The 25,824-nt window shown below is 40.5% G+C and overlaps 1 protein-coding gene across 1 annotated transcript in view; it reads right to left on the bottom strand.

Moving 5' to 3' along the window:
* The window catches only part of LOC307131883 (voltage-dependent calcium channel subunit alpha-2/delta-1), a 159,598-nt gene that overhangs the window by 119,597 nt on the left and 14,177 nt on the right, over window positions 1-25,824 (bottom strand). The window contains exons 2-3 of the mRNA XM_079825894.1: window positions 21,284-21,365; window positions 20,956-21,072 (exon numbers count right to left, since the gene is read on the bottom strand). Coding sequence (XP_079682020.1) covers window positions 20,956-21,072; window positions 21,284-21,365 — 199 coding nt within the window. The remainder of the gene's footprint in view (window positions 1-20,955; window positions 21,073-21,283; window positions 21,366-25,824) is intronic.

Genomic DNA, 25,824 nt, shown 5'->3' with positions numbered 1-25,824 from the left:
TTAACTACGACTTTTGATTAATTGACTTTTTTTCTTAATTTACTGCTTATTAGAAGTTTGTATGGTAGTTTTTGTAGTTGTTAAGTTTAGGTATTGGGTAGGATTAAGGGATGTAGAATATGGTCATAAAGAATAAGGCATTAATATGTGCTTTATAAGTACTAATAAACAGCCAATATCCTAGTAATATGCATTAGGGGTGTAACGGTACACAAAACTGACGGTTCGGTACGTAAGTTTTGAAGTCACGGTTCGGTACGGGTTCGGTACAGGAGTTTTAAAAACGGCTTTTTATTTATTTTTTATTAAACAGTGGTTTACTGAAAAAATTGTGTCTGTCCTTAAATGAATTAAATTATAACTAAAAGTTTCTTAAAGATAACTATATAGGGAGCCCTTACTTGCACATTATTACTATAATATTAAAGGTTAACAACAGAGCCCAAACTATGAGCCTATATTCAGCTGATATTCATGTTTAGATATAGGATAATCAACAGTCAAACAACACATTGTGTGCTTACATGTAAACTTCACATAAGGCAGTTTTTCTCCTAAATCGAATTATAAAATTATGTTTTTTCTCCAATTCGTTGTTGAAATATAATCTTAGTGACTGTCATTTTCATGACAGATTTATCTAAACATAGCATTAAATAATCAAGATTTCACTAACAGGTTAAGTAGAATTAATATATATATATACACTGTATTATGCTAATATAGTGCATATATTTAGTGAAAGAGTTGATTTCTCTAGTGAATTAACAGCTGTGGACACTGAATGACTTCTGACTGAGGTCAATTATGCTGCGTGACATTGTTTACAAGCTGTTTGACATATTTCCGCGATTGAAACACTGATTGAGCGATTACACAACATATGATATGTTTCAGTAAGTGTTATCCTCAACATACCTTAAGATATTAATGTTTATTCTTCTGGAAGAGATGATCGCGTTCACTCGCGTGCGCGTCACGGCCACTTGAATTGACGCGCATATACAGTGATCAGTCGTCACATTAAAGAGCGTCAAAACGGCATTTATCATTTGAATTTCATGATAAAATGGACTGAATACTTAATATGTTCGAGTGGGAACTAGGATTGAAGTGTGTTCAGCGCTTAAAACAAGCCAACTGTTAACTGTTAAAGATTGCATTCGGAACCGTTCGGTACACACGCGCACCGAACGGAAAGCACTGTACCGAAACGGTTCGGTACGAATACGTGTACCGTTACACCCCTAATATGCATGCTAATAAGCAACTAGTTAATAGCGAGATTTAAACCCTAAAATTAACTGTTACCAAAAATTACTGGTATTACTGTATCTTTGTGGTGACATTTGGTCCTCATAATGTGTTTAGCAGGACCACACAAACACACACACACACACAGTTCCTAAATCTCTGTTTGCATGGGGGTAGCAGTTTAAAATCCTTTATGTAAGCATCATTCCTTATATAAACACCATGAACAAGCATTCAAAGGCTGATAACGAGTCAATTAAACAAGAATCTGAGCCGTGAATTTACAACTCCATTAGAGAACGAAGAAAAATAACCAGTGAATGTAACGCAGATGTCACTGAGCCGTCTGTGCTTATTAAAAATCCTCTTTACACAGAGTGCTTTGATATGAAACTGCTGGTCTCTTGCGCAGACATCAGAATGTGATCGTTTCAAGACAACCCCATCTGCCTGTACAACACATTCCACAGAGCTGTGCCACGCTATGTCGCTCTATGCTGCATTATATCACCCTGTGCTGTGCTAGACTGTGTTCTCCGTCAGCCTGTGATTTGAAAAGCACAGTTGTGCAGCTCTGACGGTTGATTACGTGTGTGTAATGCGAGTGAAAGTTCCTCTGGGCCGCTCCCGTTTGATGTGAGGATATTCACAGGAGGACGAAAGGCAGCATCTGCTCCAGACACACAGATTCGGTAATCAAGCACACTCATTACAAGGCACACAGACACACGTGGATGCAAGCTGATGTCCCATACAGACCCGCACACACACACACACACAACGAGATGAAACACCAATAAACCAAGACATGATACAACTTCTGTATATAACACCACTGAAAATAGAACCAAATGACACCAAGTGGCGGCTGATAGACGTTAGATTACATAACCGATATCACAGTCTGACAGATATGTGTGAAAACGTCCAGATTTATGTTGGAGAGCACACATATGCAGTGATTGTTGGATATTTTTTCATCCTGAGCTCTCCTATAAGAAATACGAATCTTAAACCAGATCTCATAACTCAAACGTTTCTTCTAGAAAAGCAATTTAACGAACTCTCTGGGCTCTCTTTTGCTTCATCGGAATGAGATGACACTTGATGGCTTTTGACGCATTAGCTAAGTGAACACTTAAAACAAAACATGTCATAAGGGTCAATTGTTTGAAATTTCCTGAAAGCTGAATAAAAATAAATAATGGAAAATAAGCTTTCCATTGATGCATGGTTTGTTACGATAGGACAATATTTGACTCTAAAATGTCAAGAGTGCAAAATAGACATATGTAACAAAATGTCCTCCTCTGTGTTCAGGTTTGACATTAGTAAAATTAATGCAAAAACCGACATTTCAAATCAACATAAAAAAAATAAAAAAACATCTAAACATTGAAAAAAGGTAGTCTTTGAGAGTAATAGCAAAAATCCAAATCCACCATTAAATAAAAAAAAATAAGTATTTATGGCTAAAAAACACAAGAGACTTTATATAGTAACTGTATGGGAATCACATAGTGGTTATTTTTCTTTTTTTTTACACCCAATTAATTGACAATTACCATCGCAACCAAGTTGGTAACAGATAGGTGTGTAGGAAAGAGGATAAAACATATGCCTGATGAAGGTCATGAGACCGACATTAATTTATCCTGCTTCTGTTACACTTTTGCGGGAACCAATCACAGACTGGCTTATCCACCTGGTACGCTATTGGCAGGTTTAACACGATGACGGATAGAGAAGAGATGGAACAATGCCCGTTGATCACGCCTCTTGTGGTCTGATTGGTTGAAGAACTATCCAATTGCATACGGAGTCATTTGAATTATGCTCGTTTATCACGCCGCTTGTACAGTAGAAAATACCTAGCAGACTCCCTAGACCAATGATCAATCTTAAATTGAGGTTTGTCTGGTGATAGCCAGACAAGGAATCTGCTTTAATTGAAAAATAATTTTAAAAATATATTATAAAATATATATATATATTGGATTACATTGGATTTCCTGGGAAAAAGTTTCAAGGCTTCGGTCACGATGGAGCCAAGTGTGACCCTGAAACGAAGAGGACCAGAGGGTTAAAAAAAACGTTGTCTAACTACGAATCCTGTAAAAAACACGTCCGCACTTTCCACATTAGTAAGCAGCACAACCATTTCAACTAATAATCAGATGAAAGGCTTCCTGGGTAGTAAATCAGCATATTAGAATGATTTCTGAAGGATCAAGTGACACCGGAGACTGGAGTAATGATGATGAAAATTCAGCTTTGCCATCACAGGAATAAATTACATTTAAAAATATATTCAAATAGAAAACAGTAGTTATAATATTTCTGTTTTTACTGCATTTTTTATCAAATAAATGCAGCCTTGGCCAACATAAGACACTCAAAATCAAAATCAAGTCCTTTCCTACTTTTGTTTTTTCATTGAATATCCTCTTTTCACATGGGAATATCCCAATGCTAAAGCTTCTTGAGTTCATTGGTTAACATTATCCAATAGGAGATGTCAGTCTTTGATAAATGTCACAAAACCCTTTTATTCTTTTTTTGGCATCATGTTGAATTATGCGCAATAAGACCAGGAACATGTATCAAGAAAGTTAAAACAAAACATCAATTTTGATTTCATGCTGGCTTTAAGTCTTCTGAACAGAAAGAGCAACATTTGAGCAATAAAAGTTTCCTCTGGAGGGGACCTCATGCCATTTGTCTGTACGAAAGGACATAATTCGCCTGGAGGTGAAAGATCCCAATTTGAGACATGTCAGAAGGATTAGGCTACACTTTAGCTGTGCTTAATGATCTGACATAGCAGGGAAACAGGCAGTCTGGGATATATGCACTCGGGACAGAGAAATCATTTCAAGTGTCAAAAGACCTTAAAGAGGAAGAAAGAATGTATAGAGAGACAACAGCTTTGCCCCCAACCCTAAATTCAATCCTGCGTGTACCACTCTCTCCCACATACACACATGAAGGTGATTTAATATAAATTATTCAGCTCTTAATTACTTTTCACATGGCTCTTACAAACAGCCACACACACACAAATACATTAATAATTCAGTTTTTGAGAACATGCACACCCCACCGCACATTATCAAACAGAAATAACACAGCAAGACATAATAAACACCAACACAACAGCTGACAAAGGCCATATCACTTAGACACCACCGCTGGCACTGTAATAATCTTAACAAGATTAACTGGGTTAAGAACAGAGTTTGAGTTATAGGCTAGGGTCATATTTCACCACATACACACACTTATACAGTATATACACACAAATGCAGGGTTTTTAAGAGATTCATCCATATATCAGCTCATACACAGGCCTGATAATAATTCTTACAACATAAAAACTCAGAGTCCCCCATAAAACACCCCGGGAGATAATGTCCCATTTGACAGTAACACAGTGGATTTAAACTTCAAACAAATCATTCAAAATTAGCTAAACACTGATCGATTTTATGAGCTGAAATTCTCTGACGTAGTATCCGTATCCATTTCCATCTTGCAAAGCAACCTTTCCTAGTGCACAGGGATAACACCGATCAAGCTGTTCTCAAACAAAAGCCTTGCATCTATTATTAATACGAACATGAACAGGGGTGAATTATTCAGCATGATTTTCTGTAGATAACAATTATGTGAAAAATTACAAGTTCTCTGCCTGACAAAATGCATATTTACTGGAGTGCCATGCCTAGAAGCAATCGTTTCCTCAGTAATTCTGCTTGGTCTCAGCATGATATTCAGCATTGTCTCCTCTGAGATTGCTTAACAGGAAAATATGGACAGAACTGTGAAAATCTGAATATCCCCACCCCCCACCACAGATTGCAGAAAATATAAGTCAATTAGGCGGTAAACATTTAGCTATCTAGCTGGACTGAACAGGCAAATATGCACAGTCTAGAGAAGATAATTAAACAACCAAACACAAAAAAAACTTCATTGCACAGATGGAAGAAATGGCTTTTAATTAGGCGGTAAACATTTCACTAACTGGGAAATGTTGGAATGTGGGCGCGAGCGGCAAACAGTAACATGATGTGACGTCTGGTCTCTGCAATGTTTCCGAAATAATTTGAAGTCATGGGATTTATGGGATCTACAGAAGGTGGAGAGGACCCTTCCTGTGCCCAGCGGGCGACACAGACCATGCGGCTCAGTACGGCCACTTAAGAGTGCAACCTGCTGAGCGCCAACATGCCCCACGATGAGTGTGGCCGGCTGGAAGCCGGAAATCTCAGATACGGTGCTGATCAAGGGGAGGAGAGGGCTGTTTAATAATGCATGTTGAAACAGACAGGATCAAACACAGGGCTGAGACCAGACTTGTCTCAGACAACCAGGGCACTGGATCGATCAACTTTAACCCATGCACACACAGATATAGTCACAGCTGAAATGAGTGAGATGATGGTTGTAACTTGGCTAAAATGTATTCATTTAGTAGGTTAGTCGTGGCCTAATAGTTAGAGAGTCGGACTTGTAACCGGAAGGTTATAGATCCGGCAGGAATTGTCGGTGGGGGGAGTGAATAACCAGCGCCCTCCTTCACCCTCAATACCACGACTGAGGTGAGACCCTTTAGCAAGGCACCAATGCCCACTGCTCCGGGTGTGTGTTCACGGTGTGTGTGTGTGTGTGTGTGTGTGTGTGTGTGTGTGTGTGTGTGTGTGTGTGTGTGTGTGTGTGTGTGTGTGTGTGTGTGTGTGTGTGTGTGTGTTCACTACTGTGTGTGTGCACTTGGATGGGTTAAATGCAGAGCACAAATTCTATGTAGTCTGTATATGTATCTATATAAGTATGGGTCACCATACTTGGCCACACGTCACTTCACTACACTTTATTTGAAGGTGTCCATGTTACGGTGTGATTATATATTTAAATACTGAGTAATGATAATTAACTACATATACACTGCACAGCATAAATTAGTACACCCCCTCTGAAACTTAAATTCAGCAATTACTCTTTGAGTCATTCCTGTTATACAGTTTATTTTATGTCTCGATGTATGATTTACTTACTCATATTTTTTCTAAAATTAGTCAAATGATATATTTAGGTCTTCTTTATTACTTAAAAAGAGATAATAGACATTAAAAATACTGTTTTGCATTGGTATTCAATTTTATCATGTCCTCAGTGCAAAGTAATCAAATTCCTCAAGAACTATAAACCATGAAATGATAAAAACCTCAAAATATTTTTTTAATTATGTTAGAATAGGCTAAACTGACTCTAATAATACATATAAATCATGTGAAACTAAAGTTATTATTATTATTATTATTTTACAATTTTCTTAATTTACCATGTTTTGTGATAACGGCTCGGGTTATGTATTTAACCCTTGTTCCCTGAGAAAGGGAACGAGCACTGCATCGGAACGACGAATTTGGGGACACTCCCTAAGCAACAGCTCGTCTGAAGTATGAATGAAATCAGGCCAATCCTGATTGGTGTTGCGTCATGACGTAACTATGACGGCGTACCCGGAAGGTACATAAGGGGAGCCTGGGCATAGTAATGGCAGTTATCGCGATGAAGCATGCGCTCCAGGCGTGCCGAGGTGTGGCGACGGGATGCAGTGCTCGTTTCCTTTCTCAGGGAACAAGGGTTATATACATAACCCGAGCCGTTCCCTTTCGAGGGAACTCGCACTGCATCGGAACGACGAATTTGGGGAACGAGTACCCACTAGGCCACACCGAGGATAGCTCCAGTCCTAGTGTGAAGCCGGAGACCGGGCACAGCTAGGACTGGAGCACCCTCGCACCAGGCATCGCAGGGAGGTGCAAGCTATAGACAGCTGTACAGATCTCCGGTGCAGACTTCACTAAATATACATTATAAGAGCTCTGACCGGCAGAGCAGGTGAAGTCTCCCTTCTTCCGCCGTCATGTGAGGCGGAGGATGAATGCCTGAAGAACCAAAGGCCTGACCACGCTTGATGGCACCTTGGGCACATAACCGGCCCTAGGGTGTAAGATGGCCTTCACTTCGCCAGGGGCAAACTCCAGGAAAGTCGACGTAAGCGCCAAGGCCTGAAGGTCCCCCACCCTCCTCAGAGAAGTGATGGCTAAGAGAAAGGCCATCTTAAGGGTCAAGCTCTTTGGGTCTGCTGACTCTAGCGGTTCGAAGGGGGCCTCAGCCAATCCTTCGAGAACCACTGCCAGATCCCAGGTTGGGACTCTGGAACGAGCCACAGGCCTCATCCTCCGAGCCCCACGGAGGAACCGTACAACCAACTGGTGCCTACCCAAAGGCCCATCACCCAACGGTGTGTGGAAAGCCTCAGGGGCCAGACCCAAAGGTTCCATATCTCTGGCCGGGGGTGAAATATTGTGCCCCCTGCTTGAGACAGGAGATACCTCCTCAGAGGAATCTCCCACGGCTGACCCACTAGCAGAGCTATGATGTCTGAGAACCAAACTCGAGTCGGCCAACGTGGCGCCACCAGAAGCAGGCTGGCGCCTTGTCGACGGACCCGCTCCAGGACTCCCGGGAGCAGAGCGATCGGGGGAAAAGTGTACAGACGCAGCCTCGGCCACGTCTGCACCATGGCATCCAGCCCCAGTGGGGCCGGATGCGTGAGAGAAAACCACAGTGGACAGTGGGTCGTCTCTCGAGACACGAATAAATCCACTTCCACTGGGCCGAACCTCTCGCACATGGCCTTCACCACCTCAGGGTGGAGTCGCCACTCCCCGGGCCTCAGCCCCTGCCTCGACAGGATGTTTGCTCCCTGATTTTGGACCCCCGGGACATACATTGCCCTGATTTTTTTCCAGGCAGTAGATGTGCCAGGAGAAATGCCAGGGCTCTCACAGACCTCTCGCAAGCTGCTGCCATGACCACGTCCCAGCCAGTGAGGGAGGCGTCTGTTGAAACGGAATCCCGGCAACAGGACGCTCCTAACACTGGCCCTTGGGACAGAAACCAAGGTTCTTCCATATGACTAGGGAAAGAAGGCATCTGCGCGTTACCCTAATCATACAGAATGGTTTTCCCCTTGAGGAAAACCCCTTGATTCCCAGCCATCACTGTAAGGATCTCATGCAGCAGGCCAAGAGATATTCTGTTGGACACAGCCGCAATGAGCCCCAGCAGTCCTTAAACTGCTTCACAGTGATGCTGTGGCCTAGCTTCCTTCTAGAGACCACCGCCCGTATGGACTCGATACGTGCGGGAGACAATTGTGCCCCCAACGTAGAGAATCCCATACGACTCCCAGGAACACAGTTCTCTGAGAAGGCGTCAACACGCTACTGCGTGTAGAGTCTCAAAGGGCTAGGCCGCCTGGAAGAACCCGATATTGGTACGCTTTGCCCCCAATAAGCGAACCTCAGGAACTTCCTGTGACACAGAAGGATGGATACAGGGAAGTATGCGTCCTCTTCAGACCCATCGTGGCAGACCAGTCCTCAGATTGGATCTGAATCACAATGGAGGAATTGCTAAGCATCTTGAATCTGAATCTCCTCAGAGAACGATTCAAGTACCTCAGGTCTAAAGTTGGACGCAACTCGCCATCCCTCTTAGGAACTATGAAGTACCGGCATTAGAATCCGGACTTCCTGTCTGCCAGAGGGACCCGTTCTATGGCCTCCTTGGCTAACAGGGCTGTCCTTCTTGTTCCATAACCCGAACCTGCCCTGGGCCGACCACAGTCCGGACCACCCCGTTGAACTTCGGGGGAGGAGAACCGAACTGAAGCCTGTAACCCAGCTCTACAGTCTGCAGGACCCACGTAGACACACTCGGAAGGCATGACCATGCGCCGAGATAATCTACTAAGGGAACCAGTGTCTCGAGGCTGGCCTCGGGTGTCAACCGAAACTCATTCCCGACCCCCTGAAGCGGCTAACCGGCAGGGAGCAGTCGAGAACGTTTTTCGGTTGGCGCACACGTTCGCTGCCCAGTCGCAAGTCCTACTGGAGTCGACGACGGCGGCGTGCGTGCGCGGGAAATCAGTGAGGCCCGAAGCGTCTTTGACGGTGGGAACACAGCACTGATTTCCCGAGAGCTCCTGGGGGAAAACGACCTCGGTCGCTCCTACCTGGGAGAGGGGGCTGGCCAGCAGGGGCCTCATCTAAGGGAGCAGCTCGACAGGGCCGCAACACTAGGGTGGACACTGCGATTAGCCCTTGCCTAAACCTGATGTGTCCCGCAGGCCACAAGGCGGCGAGAACGACATCACTTCAGGAGGGCTCCATCTTAGATGAATATCCAGTTCACAAGTTAAACACGCTTGGGTGACAGAATTAAAGTATCCAATTTATTAAAGTCGGATAACACGACACTCAATTCCTCGGAATTAAATGCCATCATAATCACCAACCCCGTGCCAACTGAACTGAATGACAGGCTGAATAAAAATACATCTAACTCCTCAAAGTCAGATAATATTTTAATTTAATTCCTCAGAATGAAATGCAGCCACAATAAGGTGAAACAAAGTCTGAATGATAGGCTGAATATCTAACTCCTCAAAGTCAGATTATATTTTATTTAATTCCTCAGAATTAAATGTGGCCGTAATCATCAGACGAACTGTTTATTTGTATTTATATGGACTCATAAACCCCGCGTTGCCTCAGCAACGTGGTTCAAGCTGTCATAATACAATTGGCTTTCATCCCTCGAGAAAAAAGCCAAACAGTTTCAAACAATACAGTGAAACATGGTCTGAATGACAGGCTGAATATCGAACTCCTCAGAGTCAGCTCATATTTCATTTAAATCCTCAGATTTAAATGCAGCCATCATCAGACGATACTGTTTTATCGTACTATACGGACTCGTAACCCACACGTTGCCTCAGCAACGTGGCTCAAGCCGTTAAGCCAACCAGTATCTCATGCACACCGATCGCGTGTGTTCACTTTAATTGCATATATAAGGAGTGCTTATGACTTTGACTGCCTCGATGCTGAGCGCGTCTAATTCCACAGAATCAGACCGCTGAAGCATCGGGTCCTCGGCCCCGGGGGAAGAAGCCGCAGCGCGGGCTTCCACACGGGGAAGGAGAACATCTGAACTGTCAGACAAAGACTGGGAAGATGCCTCAGCAGTCCCAAGTCCCGCTGACAGTCCATCCGTGAGCCCCATGACCGGCCTCGATCCACAGGGCTCACGAGGCTGGCCGGGTCTCACTGAACACGGCCAGCCGAGAGCGGAGCAGCCTGAGTGTCAGCTTTCATAATGCTCGTAAGCGGCTCCCTCGAGAGCCGCCCGAGTATGCTGAACACCCAGACACTGCACACACAGCAGGTGTGCATCCGAGCCCGACATGTAACGGGGACACGGATGCACACACTGCTTAAACTCTCTCACTTTCCAGTCGCCATTTCACACACACTTTCACTTTTTGACAAACAACAATAAATAGACAGACATATTTCACACAGAGCGCTATGCTGAAGAGCGATAACTGCCATTACTATGCCCAGGCTCCCCTTATGTACCTTCCGGGTACGCCGTCATAGTTACGTCATGACGCAACACCAATCAGGATTGGCCTGATTTCATTCATACTTCAGACGCGCTGTTGCTTAGGGAGTGTCCCCAAATTCGTCGTTCCGATGCAGTGCGAGTTCCCTCGAAAGGGAACTATGTATATGTCCCTAACAGGGTGGAATACCTTCCCGGTCAGTGTCTGAACAATCTACCCATAATTATTATTTTTTAGTCCCTGAGCTTGATCAATATGTATTCCTAATAGTTTGCCACTATTTTGGTAGAATGCTAAAATCATGAAAGTATGAAGCCAAAATGTTACTGGGTAACAGGAATGACCCCTTTAATTAGAAGACATGTTAAGCTGGGGCCACACTAAAAGATTTGTAAAATTGTATAAGATTTTCAAAATGTGAGAGACCACAAACATGACGATAAGAAATCATAGATTTAACCATTTTGTTCCTCTAGTGTGTGGACTGCCGCGATGTGATCAGGAAAGCACACCACACACTAACAGATTCCATTCACAAACAAACAGAGTCTCACCAGTGAACACAAGTAATCTCGCATCAAACCAAACTTAACGGAAGTAAACAAACATAACGGATGACCGGCAAGAAGAAATGATGCTTATGGTGTATGGACTGCTTTTTACTGAAAATGTTTAGATGAAGTTGTGGAGACGGTGTGAACATAGACTTCATATTACAGTTTGAGTCGGAGGTGAGTCTTCCGTCAGCTCGCTTTCTGATTGGGTATTGTTTCATTTCACATGATACTCTCTAGAGTGTGCGCGCCTTTGTCCTCTGCGCAGTTTTCCCCCTATACAACAAGATTTCTGATCTGAGATCGGGGTGGCTTGAACTTTCTTCCCAGCAGATTCAGTCATTCTTAACACACCTCACACCACAGGAAAAATTTGATAAGATAATCTGTGGATCCATCAAGATAATCGGGACTTTACCTAGGATTGTCGGAAGGGGAGAAAACAGCCCAAAATCGCCCCGATTATCTTGTAGTCGTGTACCCAGCATTAGGGTTCTTCAGAGATATAATGTTCCAGGAAGTCTGCTTGATCAATTACCAAAAAAGCATGTCAAAATTATACAGGAAAATAAGATTTTCTTATCAAAGCGATTAAAGGCAACTTTTTTTCGATTACTTTGTTGCAAAAAGTACTCCCTCCTGAAAGTTATAAAATAAAACGAAATATTCGTTTTTTTTTCTGCTGTAAGTTTAAGGCAATTTTTAATCAACAGGTAAGTATGTTGAACCAAAAAAATTAAAGAAAAGTAATTACTTGACAATTAAAAGTGTTATATAGCCCACTGAATCATTCTCAGACTTAATGCTGACAACAAAGGAAGAACTTAGTCCTCTTAACACAAAAGAGAACAGTAGTACAAGAGGATTACCAAATCATTGTTTTAAGTGTGAAAATATAGCAAAATTAAAAAACTATGGACTTGTGACAAGGCCCCTAAAAAAATCAGGCCATTTTAAGCTTTCATTTAGTGATGAGTGATTTTTTTTAAGAGCAGGAGAAGTCAAACGAGTGTCTTCAGAGCCAGCCAAAGCTATGAAAAGAGTGACTGTTTATCTCACTGAGTAAAATGCAGCCTGCAGAAGGTGGCATGCATGGTTGTTGTCCACACTGGAACTGCCGAATGTAGCCAAACCACAATAAAGTCAATTAACCTTTTACAAAATATAGACTTCTGGGAATCCATACTCTGCTCTCAGGAGACCAAGTCAATCATTTTGGATCTAACAGCATCCAAAATGTTATAGAGATAACAGTGAGAAGTGTCTGGTTCCCAAAGTGAAGTTCAGTGGTAGTAAAGCTCTTATATAGGGATGTATGAGTGCTGAAGGGGTGAGGGAGTTGTTGCTTTATCAATGCTATAATGAATTCACTCACTACTGTGTGTGATGTAATATAAAAACTTGAAACGGAAGATGCTAACCACATTTTTTTCAATATGACAATGATGATATGCATTCTCCCAAGGTGAAAACCCTTTGGTGGATCTGATTCTGTAGAGACGGGTTGAGCAACACTCCCCATTAAGGATCAGGACATTTAAAAAGCGAAAGGCGAAGCTTGAATTTACGGGTATGTCCTTCTTTAGCTAATGTACTTTCAAGATGGAGGGGCAACATGGCGACCGACATTCGAACCCCTCACCCGTATGTATTTTCAATGGCATATTATAAACTTACGAGAATACTTTATTACTTGAAAGAAGTAAATATACATTAATGAGCACATATATTTTTGAAAGAACTAAGTGTTTTTAGCTAAGAATAAACGTTAAAAACATAAACGTAAAAAAGTTACACAGTGTAGCTTTAATGATGTCACCGTTTTAACAAATCTGCGTTTTGTATGTAAATGCTATCTTTTTCTAAAACTTGCACTTTGAAAAGAGTTTAATAGTTTCTGTATTTAGGCCCCCAAAATGGCATTGTTGTGTAAATGGATGGCCAAAAGGAAATAATTTTTTTTGGTTATCTCTTTTTTTGGTTGAGTGTTGTGTAAATGACCCCAACTATGTATTATGCTTGTGTGTTTGCATGAGCCATCGACACATCCACAGGTTCTCATTCTAATCAACACACACACAAAAGCATTTCAAAATGACAAGCCCCTTCAGCATAAATACAGATATTAATGACAGATAAGATTTCCACCTCTCCACGGACAATGCAGGATAAGCTTCCTAATGGTAAACAGTCCAATATTTAACATACACACACAAAACACGTGAGAGGTTACTGCTTATGTACGTGCTGCACAGCTAACTCTAGTGGCTGTTGACCTGTGATTATTAGAAGCATACCATAATCAGGAAAAGACCTACAGACCACATGTGAAACATAAACATCCATTGCCAAACTTGAAACCAAGCCAAGCTGCGTTTCATCTGCATTTTCAAAGCAGATCACAGAGGTTGGAGCTGAGAAGGCTGCGGGTTTGTGTCTGTGTTTTCAGAATGGTGCAATGGAGAGAAAGAGAGAGAGAGAGAGAGAGAGAGAGAGAGAGAGAGAGAGAGAGAGAGAGAGAGAGAGAGAGAGAGAGAGAGAGAGACAGATGCTAAACCAGTCCTTTATTTAGTCAGTTATGTCTGCGATTAAAATTTTCATCAATCAATAGAAATAAATTAAATGATTTATTTGCATTTCCTTGAAGAAATAGCAGTGGCTGTGAGGCAGCAAAAGAATGCTGTTAAAGTTTTTGCTAAGATTAGATTTTAAGCTTTAGTTATGTTAATGAAAAGCTGAATCAGAGCTCAGAATCTTGTCAGCTGTGCATAAGAATCAATACACAGCCTGACACCATATCTGCAGCGTAAAGGCGAGTAGAAGGTTAAATAGATGCAAAAAAAGACCACATTATAATTCAGTATTCAAATCAATGCAAAAGACTTATCACGATTCAGTAGGCACAATACAATGAAGTCATCACTGTCAGTTAGATTTCAGTTAACTTTATACAGTCAATGGGAGATTTTCATAAATTAATTGCACATTTCTAAGTAATATTAAACAATAATTTTCTTTTTAAAATAGCACACTGGAGGCTCAAATTAAATAAAAAACAGCAAAAGGTTTCAAGCTGTTCAATAATCAATGCAGCTAGATTCTAACATTTTGTTAATTGAAATAAAGCTGAAATTATATAAAATATAAATATTAAATGAAACCCCTACACTAAAGAGAATTAGAAATGTTACTTTAGCAACAAAGTAAAATAAGTTTAAAGGGGTTATATGTAAGATTTTTCATGTATGAATCACTTTTTTATTGCCAATATTTAAACAGCTTATAACGGAAACTTAAAGGGGGCATGAATTGAGAAATCAACTTTTCCTTGAGCTTTTGATATTGGTGGTGGTTGAGGAGATTCCAACTTCTATATGTAAAGTGCTTTGAGTGCCTAGAAAAGTGCCTATATAAAGCGCTTTGAGTGCCTATATAAATGTAACAAATTATTATTATTATTATATAAAATGTAATCGTAATATAAGAATATCCTGTAAGTTTCGGAGCTGAAAACTTCCTTGTTAGTCAATTGAAAGCCTTTATTGACAGCTGGATCATCAAACGAGGGATCTGCGTATTTGCCACGCTGTGACGTCAGAGTGCAGTGAAATACTGCCTCAACAGAAGAAGACGAACGCCTGAATTCTGTAGCCCACCCACCGATTCGCACATGACATGTAATAGGCTTACGTGAAGCTAAACCGGATTTAGCTACCAAGCAATAAACATGCCATTGAAGATTGCAAAATATTGTGCAGTGCCTGTTTGTGGAAAAACACAGTCGCTGCATAAGCTTCCAATATTAGGAAGGCGGTTGAACTTTATGTTTAATGAAGTTCCAGCTCACGTGGGTAAGACATTGCGCGTTTGTTCGCTTCATTTCACAGCAGACTCTTTTGTAAACAAGAGACTTGATTTGCAGACAGAATGAGATTTTAAAAAAAACAATGCTGTGCCTTTTATAGATCCGACAGGAATGGTGCAACACACTTATGTGAGTAAAACATTTTTTTTTATGTGATAGTATTGCATTGTTACAGATCGTTTGAAATCTACTGATTATGTGTTCTTGTCTAACTAAACATAATTAATGATAACTTACCACGCTGTCACAGGCTGGAGTATCCTTTGTATTTGAGGTGTTGTTGGTTCATTGCCCTGCAATTTGGGATCAGACACTGGGTCGAACATGTATGGGCGAATCATTCCGGTTGCCATTTTTCCACATTGGAAGACATAAGTCGCCCTCAGACAACAGTATACAATTTTTTTTTAAAAGCCAGTTCATGACCCCTTTAAAACAAAGAGATGTTCCCCGACTTCCTAGGACCAAGGTTTTCTATTAAAGCCCGTTGACTGATTTTTATATGAAGGGCTTGGGACATTTTTGCCAGGAAAATTTTAAAGGATGAGACGTGTACACATGCTCACAAGAGCATCTCTTCTATTCAAAGACACATGAAATGAATGCTTATACAAGCTTCAGGTTAATTCCGAAAGAGCCATTCTGGACTGTACTGTCAATGTGTCATGCATAGGGTGGCCATTTCCATAACACCAAAAAGGAGGACACTTTGCGGAATTTAGTGAGGCAAGAATAATTGCATAGGACTCTGGTGTGCTCACAACTACAATACAATTTTGTCTATCATATCAATGATATCATGATATAGTGATTCTGCAATAGCCTACTCTATTCATTGCCAGACAATTTGATCTATGATATGATGTAGACCTATGTGTAACAGAAGAGGCAAAAAAGTGTTTGTTCACAGTATTTACTCAAGACATTGTGATGTCTGTTTCAAAAACTGACCACTGAGATGAACTGCAAGACAGGTTCATCTCAGTGGTCAGTTTTTGCACAGTGCCTGAAAACATAACATTTCTGGACTTCTGGAAATAAAATAAATACATAAACAAACAAATAATGAATGCGAAAAATAAATAAATACACATTTTAGTTCTTAACAAAGAAGTTCACCCTCTGCAGCAGCGCAGGCAGCTCTTTGTTATCTGAAATGTGCATTTATTTATTTATTTTTCGCATTCATTATTTGTTTATTCATGTATTTATGTTATTTACAGAAGTCCAGAAATGTAATGTTTTCTGGCACTGTGCCAGATTATTTGGTTATGTATTTCTGTATGACTGGTGATGCTTGACTGCATGATTGATAGATTTTACAAAGCTCTGCAGCAGAGATTTTGTCATCCTGAGGTGATGTTGCTTCTCGAAAAAATGACCTAAGGGAAGATGTAGGCTACCTGTGGCTACTTTTTTGGTTTTCCATGCTGGCATGTCGGTCAATGGCGGCTTTCCCTTGACTACTAACATCCACTTCACAGCGACACAGTGTGCTTTTTGATATAAATTCGTGCTCTTTTGTCCATTCCAGATTAAATGAGGTCTGAGCGTCTGACATTTTTCGGTATGTTAACGTTATGATATGACGTAGCCAGCACGTGGAGGCTTGTTTACGTTTTTAACCAATGATATATCAGATATTAATTTGACACCGCTTTCAGCCAATCATTTGTTTGACCAAAGATCTTATGGCGTTAGACGCCATGCTGCTGCATCCCAATAAAGATTCTAGAGCGGGGTTTTAAAGGCCGATTCAGCGCAACTCCAAAAAGGAGGACAAATGAGTGTCCGAACGTATGGCCACCCTAGTCATGCAAAGAAAAGGGCCTCAAAAGGTCTCACATAGCCAGTTCTAGTCTATAGCTTCAAATATACTTTATAACAAACTATCATTACAATATAATTTGAATTACCTCATCTGTCAACATGCTGCCGGTGAATTGCATAGCTCATGCAAACATGCCCACATCGCTGATAAAATGTTTTCTTAACCGCTGTTTTCTCACCGCAGTCATGTTTGTTGTATGTTTATTTTGTTATTGAGAGGAAAGCGCATAGCACATATTTACATATTCATCTAACCGCCGCTCTCAGCAGTCTGGGCGATGTCGTATGGGGATTTTTTTTCCTTCTCATTTAATAGTCTACGAGGTGAAAACCATAAGTCTGAATGTTAATGAAAAGCCAGATTACTATCAATACTGTTTACATAAAAACAGCCTTCTCTCATGACTTAAGCACAGTAGCAAAACAGCTCCTCATTAGCTGCTTAGTAAATGATTCCTTGTGGCATTTCCAAGAAAAGACTGGTCTTGCAGAATCTCAATTGGAACCATCACTCCATCGGCCTGCTCTAATCTTCCTGTCCGTATATACAAGACAATTGTGTGACAAATTGTGATGCAAAAAATATTAAATCTATTCTAGTGAAACACTTAAGTCAATGTTAAGTGTTCTGGGGAGACCAAGAGAGAAGGGGAATGAAAAACAAGAGCATGAGTGTGTTATTGAGACAGATGTGAGTGAAAGAGCGAGGAAACTCCCAAAGGCCTGTCTGTCTGTCACTAAAAGACAAGGGAACACCTGAGTAATGGGCTGAGAAGAACCAGTCCAAACATCCCTCTCCTGCCTCTCTGCAAAGACAACAACATTATTCACACAAACTAATACAATAATTGCCCGACAGCCTTGACCACTACTGAGACTTCCTCTGCATGCTAATGGACCCACGGGTTGACAAACCCCGGCCCACACACATAAATACAGCAGCAATGCCAACCCCCTCCAGGTCTGCAGACTGGCATCAGTGAACCGGGAAAGCCCGACATCTGCAGTGGGCTCAGACACCCAAAATCTTTCAAAGGCTGATAACAATTATAACCCGCTGGCATCAATCCATCCATCTATCTTTCCATGGCTGCACCGTCATAAGGCTATGCCAGCTGGCGCGTGCACGCACACAGATACAAGCAAAAGTATACACATAATCATTGATGCTTAGATGAGATGCAGGTCAGTAAAAGCACACAAAAGTCTAGATGCAATTTTATTTTGGTGTCTACAGGACATCTGTTCAACCCCTACAAGCCACTCAATAATCTTTTTTTGCAGCCACAATTTGGATATAATTATATGTATATTTTTTTACTGGTGGGTGCAGGACACTATAGTTCATTTATTTAAGTAAGGATAGCAAAATAAAGTAAACTGTGACATATTATACTACCTAGCCTGGATGCCAGCCGAACTTAGCCCCGCCCACAACATTTGAGCTCGGGCAGTTCGGTCTGGACTTGATCCTTAGAGGTAGCCTAGAAATCTAGAGGCTAGCCTAGAATTTTCTAGTGGCAGAAAATGCATTTTGCCGCGAGTGTACTCTAGCAACTCTCAGTAGACCTGAGAGCTGGAAAAACCAAACTCTGGTCAGGCCAATCACAGCGTGTGTAGAGTCGGTGGGCGGGCTTAACATAATGACGCCACATCACGGCAGAGTTGCAGAGGTTCCGCGTGCTACTCGTAAACAAAGAAGCTGACGAACAGCGATCTTTTAAATCGGCTTTGGCCGCGACTCTGGAAGACTTGGAGTTAAGCTTTTCTTTGAGAAAAGAACAAAGAACGGCACTGAAGTCATTCTTAAGAAATGAAGATATGTTCGAAGTTTTGCCTATCGGATACGACGAAAGTCTATCAACTAACATTAGCTCGGCTTCACCTTCTTCTTTGCTTTGGTTGGTTGTGGCGCTCATGGCGCTATCCAATTGCGTGCAGAGGGAATTTGAAAGACAACCGTTTATCCCGCCCCTCGGATTGAGCCCTGTCAATGGTGAGACAGGGCTCAATTGAATTGAATTTGTTTTAATCCTAAACGGAGAACTTGTTCGTATATGCATTTACCTTTACTTTTTCTCTCAGAAATGATGATGGTGTTGGTAAGTACTCGGTGTATCTTAAAATAATTTTTTTACAACACCGGCAAAGATTGTTTACACTCATCTTTTTCTTCTAACGTTACTTATTCCAGCGTGCGGGCAGACAGGGTTGCCAAGTTTTTACAACAAAACCCGCCCAATTGCTACTCAAAACTAGCCAAAAACAAGCCCAATAGCTTTCCAGGGGGAGGGGTTCTCCGGGAAAAAATGGCATTTGGGGGGTAAAACATGTGTAATTTGGCCAGGGCTGCCTGCTAAAATTCGCATTCCTGGGTCTGTATATCACATAATTGGGGTCGCTTCAACCTGCGGACATGGAAAAACCTGCGGACTTGGCAACACAGTGCAGTTGAGTTCTGTTGACATTTGACAACTAACGTTATGCTTCGCTCCGTTGCTCTGATTGGTTGTAGGTCTATCCAATTGAGGTCTTTCCTGGTTCGGTTGAAACACGCCCCATAATCACAGCCCAACGGGGCAGTATCAGACTCATATTCTGACTAGAATTGAGTATGACGACGTCAGGCTATGGACTACCAGTACAAACGATAAAAATGTGGGCCCAGAACTATTCAGACACTTTGACCTGACCATGTTTTGCTTGAGGGCTGTAGCTATCGAATATTTTAGTAATCGAGTATTCTACCAATTTTTCCATCAATTAATCGAGTAAACGGATAAGAAGTACTTCTCCTTTATTAAAGAGCAATACTAAATATACAAGAGAAAATAAGACAGGTATCTTAAAGTGAACAACTAATTTGTTTCCTTTTTAGAAAAATGTCAAGTTTTATTGCTGAAATTGCATACATTAATATATGTGAAAACTAAACCAATTTAGTGCATTCAATTGCCATATTATATTCAAAATGCAAATATATAAATAAAAAAATACATTTAAAACTACTATTAACTATTTTATTTACTATTAAACCTACAACCTATAAATCAAAATAATAGTAATATAAATGCCTAAACATTGCATTTATGTTGTGCAACTTCACTTTCAAGTTTCAGCTTCATTACAACATACATACATTACAATTATTCACATTTTCAGTGTTAAGCGCAATGCTATCATAACATATAAGCTACACTGAAGTAGGTTGCTTTAAAAAAAAAAACTTCTTTGGCGAAATTACATTTCTTAAATAACCTAAACCAGGGCCAACAACCGCAGCACACAGAGGAGTAAAGGCCCGGGTATACTTCACTTACCACGCCCGGACGCGTCACGCGCGCAGCCCTGTCCGCGCGTCTTTCAAAGTATACTACACAACGGATGCGCGCGGAGGATCGCGTTCGACACATGCGCAGTAAAAAAGTGTCTATGCTCTTTGCTCTATGCTCGTTCTCCCTTTCATTACAGCTACAGTGATCAGTATTGCTCCGGAGACTAAGCTGGATCACGAACAGTTTGTACTAATCCATCCTTGAGTAACAACAAAGCAGTCTGGAGTTAAATGATTTGCGCAAACATAAAAACCTAAACCTGCTGCAGCATCAACACAATGGCGGACTGGGTACAGCTCACTCAGGGCTGGGTCTATGCTGAAACGGCAGTGTTCATCAACAGTCATGTGAGGGACCTGTGCAAACTGACATCACTCTGCCCAGAATCTGTGAACGGCTTGTTCTTAGACATTGCTTATGATTTATGGGGATTTAAAAAAAAAAAAAAAAGCACATAGGGTGGTTTTGTACACACACGTATGTTCAAATTTTACCATAATAGGTGCCCTTTAAGTGCCGTCCTACTTTTTTTTTTCTTGTTTGAGAAACCGTTTCACATAAATCACAACACTGGAGAAAAGACTCTCACAAGTTCCATTTCATGCCAACTTTAAAACAGGATTGTCTTACCTCTAGAGCTGTGGCTCGCTTCTTCAAAAAATTCTCTATATTCCGAGCTGCTGATTCCACAAGCTGTGCTGCATTATTTGTTTCCACAGTAAAATAATTCTGATTATCCATAAAGATCTGCCATAACGGAGAGAAAAAGACACTCATTAGGGACTCTCGTAATGAAGTAACGAGATGAAGGTTTACCGGTAATGATTGTTTTGATAATTAAGCAGGCTTTTATTGAGGCTTAACTCTCACTCCGAATTTGTTTGTGTAAATACACATCAAAATACACATACATCAATATGTACAGGTGTGTGTGTGTGTAGGCCATTGGACCCCTAACCTGTTTTAGATTATTCCCAGCGCTGGCTGTGTCTGCTAGAGAAACCAGCTCCTGCTGCAGCTGATCAACCCATTCTTTTATCCTGCAAACACAAACACTCATATTAAATATTTCAACTGCAATCTATATACATACCTAGAGGGGTCAGAAAATGTGATGGGAAAGTCTTTATGAAGTAACTAAATGAAAGTCATGAAGGCAGCTAAATATGGGAGTCATTTCAATTTGAAAGCAATTTGCAGTATGGAACGGCTACAGTAAATGTGTTCTCATAACAGGTGCTTTAAGTATGCATGCTTTTTAAAATAGCATGAAGCAGTTATAAACGACTAAATAGTCAGTTAGCACATTGCAAGCAAGTAGGCTACTCAGGGTGAATAACCTGGTGGAAGCAAAACAAACCTGTCCTTCAGAACAAACGCATGACGCTTAGGTCATAAACAGGTGTACAGAGTTTACCTCAGAAATGGTTTTAGAGACAATTAGTTTTTCATGTGGTTTTGTATATAGTGTGCTTTTATTTTGAAGTTTTGTGTGGCCCGCCCTGATTTTTTTAACCAAGATCATTTCTTTGCTCAAGACATAATAATCGGTCAAGCAAGACAAGGCAGATAACTCCTCAACAAACTTGAACATGCCAAACATCAACCCATTTGTGCCCAAATTTTTCTGAATGATTTCAAGCATATAGTAGTTTTAGGTGGGATATTATGAAAGCAAAAAGCACTAAACACAGTATACCCCATTTCTCCATGATATATGTACTTACAAGTCATTTGCGCTTGGACTTTTGACTAAGTATACAAAAACTATAGATATCTTGTAAGATTTGTTTTGTTTGGATGATTCTAGAGACCTTTATGATATGTATATGTCAACAAAAAAATACTTATAAGTAACATGAAAATGACCTTTCTTTGGGAGGTTTTGCCTTTGCCATGCTTCCTAGAAGTAGGGGTAGGAAGTTGGCAGCCTCATGTGACAGGAAGGAAGTGAATAAATTTGTTTCCTTCTTGAAATCCTTTATTTGGTCGTTTGCTTGCATGTCATTGAGACATAAAACATGGATAACATCTAGAAAAACACTTACAAAAGGAAAATGACAACTATACACTGCAGCAACTATAGTACAGGAAAAACGAGAAGGTTATACAAACACAAAAAAGTTGTGACTTTTAATGGCACTGGAAACAATTAGTGAACAAATAAAAAATAAGAGCATGTTGCACAGACTTCAAAATAAAAGCACAATGTGTACAAAATTGAAGGCACCTGCAAAATAAAACGAAGCCTGCAATTCCACAAAATGTTACTCTTCTAAGTTTGCAAGTGTTTTTATTTTGAGAAAATGAGAAAGAACTGTTAATCTTATAACTGTTAATGGTTGCGGATCTGTTCTACATAACATTCTGAGAAGTCACTTGTTCCAATGAATGCTCTTATATAACATCCAATTAATATTAATAATTAATGCTACTGTACAACTACACTTTGATGGAAACTCTCTTTCTTCATGATATTCCTGTCCCTATACACTGCGGGATGAAAACGAGAGTGAATTCATGGACATCAAGATGAAGTCACGTATCTTTCTTGGCCTCTGCGATCACAGATCTAAAATTATCCAGACCATGATGAGAAATTCAGGAGGTGTGTGTGTGTGTGTGTGAAGTGTGAAGTCAGTTAACTGGAGGTATTTCTTGAAGAACCAGGTTTTTTTCTGGTGCATTGACAATGTTCATTAGACCAGTGGTTCCCAACCCTGTCTCCCTAATCAAACACACCTGATCAACTCATCACCTCGTTAGTAAAGTGTGTGCATCCAAAAGCTTAAAGTCCCCATGAAATCAAAATGTGCACGTTTTTGGGTTTTTAGTTAGCCTTAAAGTTATCTATAAGCTAGTTTGCTAGTTTTGCTATTTTAAGATATAAGCATTCAAAACGTACAGTCTCTCACTTCCACCAATATGGATAATAGTCATTGCCTGATAAGGCAGCGAGGCAACAAGTCAGCTGGAAAAGAAAATGCAAACTTTCAAAAGACGTGTTTCCACGTTTTTGAAAACGATACTGTTATTCTTTCAGTGTAAACTACAAAAACGCGAATTTGTGAAACTGGTGACATCATGCGCATGTGTATTACTATAGGAATGCACGAGTACTTGAACACCAAAACAACATTGGCGGACCACAGGACTGTGTTTGTGCTGCTCTAGATACTGAGTTTATTAATGCTTCTCCAGCAAAGTGTAGATTTACTGCACCACTACTACGACCAGCAGAGACACATTATTTACATGCAGTACATAAAAGAATGCGCATGTGCACAGTAGTGATGTTCGGTTCTTGAACGAATCGTTCTTTTGAGCCAGTTCTCAGCAAGTAACCGGTTGAGCCGGTTCATCAATCTAACTGAATCGAACTTTAGTTCAGGGTTGATGATGCAGGACGCAAAATCCGAAGTAGCAACTCCGACTAAAAAAGAACTGAAAAAGAGCCGGTTCAAACAGCTGTCGAAGTTTGCAGAGAATTACAGAGAATTCTGATTCTGATGACGGATTCTGTTGGCGACGCAAGTCTGAGGCACGTACATTTTTGTATTGTATTTTAGTAGGCTACTGGAAATATGCTTATTATGACTACTGTTATTAAATAACATTGTATTAAAACCAGCAAAAACCTTTCTGTCGAGAGATTTAAATACATTTTACTGTAGTGTATTGTGAATGCAGATTATATGTTAAGTTGTTAAGCGAAATTTATAAGTTTATAAGACTGGTTTATTCTTTCTATATAGGCTACTTTAGACATGTAACATATCCGCGTTTATGCATGTGTGTAATGTGTGCTGCATGTGCGAAACTTTTAGGAATCTTATACAAGATGTGGGCTACTCAATATTGGTCAGTAGTATCCAAAATAAAGGATCCGCGAATGAAACTGTAACCACAAACACCAACTTAAGTGAACTGGTTTTATTAAATAGGCCTTCATTTTATAAAAACATGAAAAAGAAATGTACTTTTGCACGTGCAGATTATATTTTAACTCAAGGAGTTTATAAGGACAATAAACAAGGAGTTGTTTTACTCGTTCTATGGTTCTATGGTATAAATAGGCCTATCTGCCTATCTGTGCTGTAGTTGCGTAATTTTCAGTCGAATCCAACGTAAAGGAAAAATGTATTAACTGTGAACACAAACACCATTAACTTCAATAATCAGCAACATGCACTCATGCAAATAACTATATTCGATTGTTTCAATATGCATTGACACAGATTACTTTATTTGAATGTTTCCTTGATATAACATGACACTGAGTAATGCATTAAAAAAAAACATAAAGAAACGCATAGTGCATCGTGCATCAGGAACCTATGAATCAGCTTTTTGAACTGGTTCATTGAGCTGAACTGTCCGAAAAGAACCGGTTCGCGGAAATGAGTCAGACTTTGCATCACTAGAGCACGTTTCTTTACAAACTAAGATTGCCAACTACTGGCCTGGCATGCATAATACAGTGTTTTTAGTTATTTTCGTGGATCCGTGTGAACAGGGATCATTTTGACAATGTTGTCATCTGTACACAAAACTTTTCAAAAGCACAAAGGAAAAACTTTTCGGTTTTTAGTACATTATTGTTGTGTAAACGTACCCTAATAAGAAATGTTTGTTGAGCACCAAATCAGCATATTAGAAGGATTTCTGAAGAATTAGCCTATGGGCCCTATCACACCTGGTGCAAAGTGTTTTTTGCTAGTTTCAGCCCTACGCTGTTATCATTTTCATGTCCAGCGCCACGTTGTTTGAATAGCAAATGCACTCGTGCCCATCAATGCAAGCGAGGTCTGTTCAGGCACATTGTTGGCGCGTTGCTATTTTGAGGCAACTGAAATCGACTGCACCATTGACCAAAAAAACCTGGTCGCAGTATTTTGTGTTATTTAAAGGGCGTGGCGGGTGCACAACGCACGTACACTCTGCTTATTACACACACAGGGACATGCAGCAGCACACAGACATGCCAAATATTAAAAATAAAAGGATTAATCTCTGGAGAAGCATTCAAATTCCACCATGAAAATAGCGAATCCACCATGGTGCAAGTGCAAACTGGCTTTTAAAGGGAATGGGATATGAGACTCTGGTTTATTGCACGTTACGCCCAAAACGCACCCATGATTCATTAAGAAACTAGGTACAACCCTTTTGGACCATGTGCCTGTTACACCGACTTTTTTTTCTATCGTTAAACTATAGCAAAAGAGGATTTGGACATGCCCTAAGTGCACCTGCGCCATGAGCTTCAGACCATGCGCTCAAATTTAGCTTTACAATCTCTAAATCAAAATAGAAAATTTAAATTGTCATTTCATAATATTACTGTTTTACTGTATTTTGACCAAATATATTCAGCCTTGGTTAGCATAAGAAACTCTTTTATCAATTTTTTTTTTTTTTTTTTTTTTTTTATCTTACTGACCAAACTTTTTTAGTGTATGTTAAATCACTTTTATCTTTAGTTGTTAAACATTGACT

The sequence above is a fragment of the Gobio gobio genome (assembly GCF_949357685.1).
Source record: "Gobio gobio genome assembly, chromosome: 9".
Classification (NCBI taxonomy): Eukaryota; Metazoa; Chordata; class Actinopteri; order Cypriniformes; family Gobionidae; genus Gobio; species Gobio gobio.
This window is presented reverse-complemented; position numbering and strand designations above follow the sequence as displayed.